Genomic DNA, 8,682 nt, shown 5'->3' on the forward strand with positions numbered 1-8,682 from the left:
TAATATTAAAAATGCTTATTTAACGCTTATTATAGCAAACTTAATTTAAGTTATTTTTAAAAACGTTTACTGAAATGCTTGTTGGGTAGTTTTTGGCGTCTATTGATACTTTTTATATTAACACAACAAAGTTTTACAGCCTACTATTGCACTAAATAATAAAATTATAGTTTAAAAAACTAAAACCTCCCTATTATAATTGCCATTCGTACTGTCATCAGGTATGTAACCTGATAATAGAAATCGCTGCATCTTTTAGGCGCATCAATATTACATAGTTACATCCCGAGCTAATAAAAGGAAGGTAAAATAGGACACATCAAACGCTTTTTATCAGATATGTGTATAAAGTTGACAATATCCAGTTGGCAATCCGATTAGTGATATTAAAACATGTCATAATAGCATCTCCGGAGAAACGACTACTCGGTTCATGAAGGCAGTGAGTAAACTTTTTTTCAAGAATTCGAAAATTGAAAGTACAACAAAACTCAGTTACTTACAAAACTGGTTACTTGGTTCTATTCTATCACAGGAGATTTTAATCTCTGAATTTATTTATAACTAGTGAATCCGTTTGGCGTTCAATCGCAAATATCAACCTTTTAAACAGGTGGCAACTCTCTTCAAAACGACAAAAAATTTCATAAAAGTTTCTTATGGAAGAGAAGATTGGATTTTCATCAAATTCCGAAGCACCTTGTACAGCTACAAAGTTCTAAATTTTAAAAATAAAACCTTATCTACAGCAGAGATGCTAGATCGAAAAAAGTCGATTCGAAATAAAAACAATTGATGCAGGAAGAAATCGTCGCAAAATAAATCGGTTTGCCTAGATGGATTCAAATATTGAAAAGAAAAACCTCTTACCAAATTTTTATAAAGAAACAAAACACTGCAATTTGACCAACATTGAAATTACATACATTTATTGTAATGTTTTAAACATACATATGTACATACATTGGTCGTAACTAGACTGCGGATGTTTATGCAGAAAACGAAGCCTAAAAACAACTATAAGCGAAATGTATACAAATTTATTTAGTTTTCTTGTAGTTGAGTAGTACATATTTTTAGGCTTCGTTTTTTTTTGCATAAAAATCCACAGTCTAGTCATAACGGTTTCAATATCAAGCTTTATCCAAAGCTAAGAGGAAGCCAAAAATATCTAAATACTTCCAAAAAAAAAAATTGAAAATGTAAGAAAATATATGAAGGCAACGATATGAGTATTTAACAGAAACTTCATAAATTTTTTTTAGTTAGACATACATTTTTCAAACAATAGTTACGTATAGGATACCCTGTAGACAACGAATACCCGTACGCATTTGTTAAAAATACGGAAACTCGCAAATTTTCACTTTTTTTTTTACCACATCTATATCAATGGTCCTGTGGATTATATACATATAGACTTTACATCTTGACTGAGTACATACTAGTTTTAGTGCCATCAGTAAAGACTCGACATAATGTGTAAGGCCCGTCCTAATATTGGCCAGCGTTCAGACCATACGCTTTACCAAATACCTTGAATTTTTTTGGCATTACTCTTAGTTGCTTTTCTTTAGATGAATTTTCGATTTTCACTTTAACCTCAAAAAAAAAAAAACTTCAACTATGTAGGTACCATATGTTTCTTAGCATTCCGAGTATGGCGTCATCAATGTAACGCCTTGGCGATGTGTAAATATATTTAAATCTCTGCTTAAGGACATTTAAAATAAAATGCGTAATAAAGCCACTAAGACAGCAAGGCAAAAAATACCCACACACTTTAATATATGTATGTGCATGCAAACAAAATAGTGGCTCCTGAAGAAGGCCTTGAACTAAAATATTGTAGATTTGTCGATATATATATATGTGTGTACATTAATCTGTTCTTCAAGTATTGAAATGCAAAGATCATAGAAATGCGAATCAAAGGAGAAACTTAAGCAAGAAAGGTGAGTTGTGAAATTTCGCGTAATCTCTGCTTTATGACTTTGGGATTTACATTGAGACAATGCAATTAATTTTGCAAAGAGCGTGTTTGGAATGCGAGTAGCTTGCTATGCCGAGGCAAACACATGAATAATGGTCGAAGTGATAGTGAAATCGCAGAAGCCATGTACCACTCGCTTGTATGAGCTCAAGAGCAGAGTATTGTGCAGCAGAGTGGGATGGTCACTTTTTCGCATTGGTGAGTGTGGGAGTGGAGAAAATGGCGTTAATACATTTAAACATCGCCAACTCCAACTCGGCCTGCGCCTTCTTGGGTACTACATACAAATCTCCGCCATTTATTCAATCAACGTAATCAAATTGTTTAATGTCGGTTATGTGTGGTGGTGGACAGCTTTTCGTCTATTTACACTCATAAGTACTTATGTATGTATATGTAACTAAATTATACTTCGCTAATGTATACTTTTAATAACGTACAATATGTGTTAATAAACATACTACATATGCACATACATACATACAAATGTATGTACTTGCGCTGGCTGCTCGCAGAAAGCAGACATACCAAAAGTTCAATTTTTTTTCTTTATAATGAATTTTCCTTTGTCGCCTATCGTCGTCATCACTCTCGCTGCATACACAACAACCAACATACAAGTGGTTAAACAGTTTCATTGTGTATTGAAGTAAGACCATACACTTATTGCTGTTTGTACATATGTATATAGTTATTTATGCACATAAATATGTAGTAGGCGTTCGCCTGTCCATCATTCAAAAACTATTTAAATCTGCATAAAATTTGCATAAACAAATTGCAATTTTCGCCTACTACTACAACAAATGTAACAAGTCAATAACTAACGGTTTTACTAAACGCCAGTCATATGTTTGTGTGCCTGCGTTTAGCCGACATGTGGCACAAATTGGCGGCGTCGTACATACTTACTACTACTGTCTACTTTCTCAATTCCGCCACTTGTGTGGTTATTCTAGTTCCACAATCGCAAAAATGTGCAAAAATACTTGAATATAGTACTCGTATAAGCATTTATTCTGAATTTAGGAGTTCAAACATACTTAGTTGTGTGTGATATGCGAATGCTAGTGTGTTTTTAGGCTGTAGCGTTTCAGAGACGTATACATATATATGTACATATGAGCAAAACTCACGAGTTGTTACAATTTTCGAAAAAAAACGTGTTTTCTATCGCGAAATTGTATTTAAAAAAGTCGAAATAACAACTCGTTCTCATATACCTGTAGTCGTGTATGTAACGCATACGCCCCGTAGCACCATATAAGGTCAGCTATCACATTTACCCGCACGCCTTAACTTAAAAGTCATATTATTTAAAAGTACAGTATTCTTCACGAATATATATGTAGTGTATATATTAATTTCTTCATGTATAAAATAATTTCAGAATGTAATTCGGGTGTGACAATATAAATTGTATAATTGGAATTTTTGTTTCGCAAATCATCGTCATCTTATAATCAATGTATTTTTTTTTTTGTGGCACACTAGTTTTATTACTCTATATTGGTTTGTTTTGGTAAGAAGAGCATTTTCACCGTTTAATGTTGACATTTTGAAGTATCTTAAACTGATAAATTAAAAAATCGTTACATTGATTATAAGATGACGATGATTTGCGAAACAAAAATTCGAATTTACCATTTTCACTTGAATTACATTCTGAAATTATGATATACATACATGAAGAAATTAATACAAATTACAAAAGAGCTACGATAGATATTCTGCATGCTGCAATTTTTTTTTTAATTTGCTGCCACACTCTTGAAACTTCACAGATATGCTGTATTTGATGCCAACTTTCATTGCCACTAATATGAATATTCTAATTGAAAACTTTCCAAAGTTATTAAAAAAAAAAAAACATTTTGATTTTTTCATTGGCACACTCGAATTACATTCTAATTGTAAACTTCCCTAAGTTATTAAAAAAAAATAAACAATTATTATATTTTCGAGTGCCAACGAAAAAATTTGTAATTTCGGTACTTCTTCGCATAAAATTGCTCAAATAATTGATTTATTTTTTATTGTGCTTGTTTCAGGAACTCCATTGATTGAAATAAATGCAAATGCCTTAGCATTTTTTTTTTCTGCCGAGAGAAGTGAGTGACACGAAAAAAAACAACTCGTGAGGTTTGCTCATAGAGCAAGATTTAAGGACATTTTGGTTGATTTTAAAAATCTTTATACCCTGGCAGTACGTGAAGAGACTGCACGTATTGGGACACACGTGGGTTTCGATCTCTTCTCTGATCACGTAGATTACTGCGTCTCTGAAATATGAATGCTAATAGCCACTTCTTTACCTGCATTCGCTTCCCTCAGGCGTAATTTTTCACTGATGGATCGAGACTTGAAGATAAGGTTTGTGGAGGGATTTTCTGCTACCGGGAGCTTTCCATCAACACTTAATTTAGACTTCCGAGCTACTAAAACGTGTAGATCAGTTAGATAGGTAAGCACATACCATGATAGCCAAGCGGCTTTGAGTGCTCTGAACGCAATGGCAGTTAACCCAAAACTGGTCAGGGAATGTCTGAACTCCCTCTGAGTAAATTTTTTTTATGCGAATCTGAGTTGCCGGATACACTGATGGGAGTTAAGGATGGCAATTAAAATTTACTAGTCGATTAATGTATCAAATGATTAATCGCATGATAAAAAATTATTTGCAAGTAGTTACTAGATATTAATTGATTTATAACTTTTTGGATTATTTTTGTTTTCATTGTTAAAATAAAGAAATTCCATACCATTTCCATTTATTGCAGTTCTGTAGCCCATTACGCTCTATTAAAAAAGTGCTAGTTTGAAGTAGCTAGGACTTACCGTTGATTTTTGGCATTTTTTTTGTTGATGGTGCTGTGCATTTTCCTTTACATAACAGAATTTCTAAAAATCAATTTTCAAACTTGCACTTTATTATACCAAAATTTAATGGGCTACAAAACTGCATACCGAACGTTTTTCTAAAAACTCTAATTAAAATTTTTGCAATTTTTATGAAATTCGGAATTATGTATATACATATAAATGTGCATGATTTTCGTTAGATAGTTAAATAGCTATACATTTAAAAAAAATTAAATAAACAAACAAAAACACAATTTGTTGAAATGTCGCGTCCCTATTTATTTTTCCGCCGCTGTGCATAAAATGCAATCCTTTTTAGTGCTGTCTAAGCCCACTAAGCATCTATGGAAAGAAGGCTTTTTTAATTTGGTACGATTTGAAAATTAGTCAACAAATAAATGTCACTGCGACACGCTTACCTTTTGTCAACTATTTATTTTATAATTTAAAGCAAATACATATAATAAACTGTAACTTTACATCGTTTTTTTTTTTTTTTTTTTGGTTACGTAAGCCTACAGGTAAGTAAATGCATAAGTAGTACAAATTAGTTAATTACTCAACTCACAAATAAAGATCATTTAAGATTATATAACGTACATATGTATATGTATGTATGTACATATATACATACATAAGTAAAATATTAAGTCCTCTCTTTTCTATTATTATTTTTTTTTTAATTTTCCTTATTCTTAACAGCCAAAGCTGGATCGGGTGCATTCATAGCATAGCCTAAAGTTTGTAAAGCACGTCTCAATCCACCAAAAACGGTCGGATCTTCAATCGTAGACGGTAGCAAGACTAATTCATTTTTCGCAAAATCCGCCATAGCTTTACGCATCGTCTTCCCGGACCGTGTACGTGGTAATGCCTCAACTGGCGCAACCAAACGGAAAGCAGCGATCGGACCAACAACATCACGTATAATTTTAATGAGTTCGGTGGATAATTTCGCATCGTTTAACCGGCTATCCTCCTTGGGTATGTAAAGACAAAGCGGCACCTGTCCCTTAGTCGCTTCAGGCACACCGAACACGGCGGCATCAACCACATCGGGATGTCTGAGAACAGCATCTTCCAAGCTGGATGTGGAAATGCGATGACCAGCCACATTGATGACATCATCGTCGCGTGCCGTCACATAAACATAATCCTTTTCATCCTTATAGCCCGCGTCCATTGTGTCGTAGTAGCCCTGAAAGGGAATGAGATTTGCCACATTAATGTACAGACTGAGTTTCCGTCATTCCTTGCCAAATTTGGTTCGGGGACAAATCGATTTCGGCCTTATATAATTTTCATAAATCCCATTTTGACCGATCTTTTAGAGACGGATTCAAATTTTCCTTAACTTGCTAAACTTACCGGATATTTTTGGAAGTATGTCTTCTTAAAGAGTTCTTCGGTTTTGTAAAGGCTGGACATGAATCCGGGTGGCAGCGGCAACTTCAATGCGATGCGTCCCAATTTCGCAGTCTCACATTCATCGCCATTTGGCTTCAATACCTTTACTGCGGAAGGTTAAACGTTTCGTAACGTAATGTCAGTGATCTTAAGTATTTTATGGTCACGTTACTTACTGTTATAGCCAACAAAAGGCAATCCGGTTGTGTACCTTGGCGGGTTGAGGCTGTGTCCGAAGCCGAGACTAGTCGCAGTAACTGGTGAACCCGACTCTGTTTGCCACCAATGATTCAATATCGGCACCTTAAAAATGCGTTCCATCCAGCTCTTTGTTTCTATATCACAATGCTCGCCAGCAATGAATATGCAACGCAGAGATTTAAGTGAATGTTTTCGTCCACATTTTACTTCCGGATCGGCGCGACGTATGACGCGAAAAGCAGTAGGAACCGAAAAGAGTGCATTCACGCGATGTTGTTCGATTATTCTGTTGTAGAGAGAGAGAAGAGAATGCGATGAGATGAATATTAAAAGCAACAACCATTCGAACTATTCACACCTAAAGTACTGTCCTGGATCGGGTGTACGATCTGGTTTACCCTCATACATCACACTTGTCGCACCCAACGATAGTGGACCATAACAAATGTACGAGTGTCCGACCACCCAACCTAAGTCCGATGCCGCCCACCACACATCGCTTGGTTTGATGCCATAAATTTTCTGAATCGTATAGATCAACGATACCAAATGTCCGCCTGTTGGACGTTGCACACCTTTTGGTCTGTCTGTTGTGCCGGATGTGTAGAGTATGTAAAGCGGATCATTAGCTTCGACGGGCACACATTCGGCTGGCGCCCCCAAATGCATAACCGTTTCCCAAAGCATATCTGTTTTCCAATCTAAATTGGTGCTACGCAATATATTTTCGCGTATATAAATTATATTGCAAATCGGTTTCCAATTTGACATTTTCACAGCATCATGCAGTATATCCAAATAGGGCACCACCTTACCGGGCTCGACACCACAATTGGCCGATATTATAAACTTTGGTTCCGCATGCTCGATACGTGTACAGAGTTCGCTGGCGGCAAAGCCACCGAATACAACGGAGTGTACAGCACCCAGGCGCACAGTGGCCAACATGGCGACAATTGCCTCCGGTATCAAAGGCATATAGATAACTACACGATCGCCTTTTTGAAGTCCTAAGCTCGCAATACCACCGGCAAAAACTGTGACCTAAAATGTGATGCAATGGACAGAAGTGATAGTTTTGTATGTAAATTTAGTTTAATAAGTTAAACGTTGCGTTATCTGCAGTAAAATTATTCGCCGCATACCTGATCATACAGCTGCTGGTAGGTAACGTGACGCACTGTATTCGTTAGCGGACTGTCGTATATGAGCGCAACTTTATTGCCATTACCATTGAGTACATGCCGATCCACAGCATTGTAACAGGCATTCAAATAACCACCGCAATACCATTTCGTGAATGGCGGATTGCTGTTATCCATAACCCGCTCCCATGGCTTATACCAATCGATTAGACGCCCAAGTTCACCCCAAAACTCGCTGGGGTTCGATATGGAGCGATTATAAGCGTCTACATAAACTGGATCATGTTCGTCGCCAAGCAATTCACCTGAAAATAAAAAAAAGTGTGCGATTTGAAAGATCTAAACCAAAAAAAGTAACTAAGAAGCGTGTAACATAACTTGCCGAAGAGTAGACAACTCGTGGCCTATCTGAAAAGGTAGCCTAAATGGTCAATTACAATTGTATACATATCATTAAAATTGAAGACGATATTAGGAAATGCAAGCACCAAGTAAACTGGACTGACTATTTTGGTGTGATGTGTGAACGTCTTAGCTCTCGTAATGGGTGAAATTTGCGTTAACCCAGCAGAAAATTTGTAATTGCTTCTTGTGTGTACAAACAAACATTTCTGGACTAATTCAGGGCTATTTCACAACTATTTCGGGACATGTCCAAGACAAGTTGAGGACCATTTCGTGTCTAGTTGGGGATTATTTCGGAACCTTTTGAGGACTACTTCAAGAGCATTTCGTGAGTTGTTCGGGATAATTTTGGAAAAATCTGACAATAACCACGCCTACCTCCCATATAACGGTAGTTGGCGAAAATACGAAAACTGTGATATTTTAGTAACTACTAAAGCTTATTCACACAAAATTTATATTTACAATAACCTTTTGGAGGAAAATAAGAAAATTATAAATTTTTGGAAAATGTTCGTAGCCCCGCCTACTTATGATTACATTTGTATATCTCGATAACCACTTAACCAATTTCCCTCAAACTTGACACAGTTGTTGGTCCTAGCAAAACCGGACAGTAACTACGCTCGCATCCCATATAACGGTAAGTTATAGAAATTCAAAATCACT

General features: G+C 35.9%; 1 protein-coding gene across 1 annotated transcript; it reads right to left on the bottom strand.

Annotated features, from left to right (window-relative positions):
* Positions 1-5,511: 5,511 nt before the first annotated feature.
* On the bottom strand, positions 5,512-7,947 carry LOC118752952 (acyl-CoA synthetase short-chain family member 3, mitochondrial-like; the record flags this gene model as incomplete). The annotated part of the gene is made up of 5 exons (XM_036487801.1): positions 5,512-6,053; positions 6,224-6,369; positions 6,439-6,749; positions 6,822-7,507; positions 7,609-7,947. Coding segments are annotated over 5 exons (2,001 nt in total), but the record flags the coding sequence as incomplete, so codon positions are not given.
* Between the last annotated feature and the right edge of the window lie 735 nt (positions 7,948-8,682).

This window comes from Rhagoletis pomonella, unplaced genomic scaffold, assembly GCF_013731165.1.
Source record: "Rhagoletis pomonella isolate Grant_MI unplaced genomic scaffold, Rhpom_1.0 Rhpom_scaffold_01994, whole genome shotgun sequence".
NCBI classification, from domain to species: Eukaryota; Metazoa; Arthropoda; class Insecta; order Diptera; family Tephritidae; genus Rhagoletis; species Rhagoletis pomonella.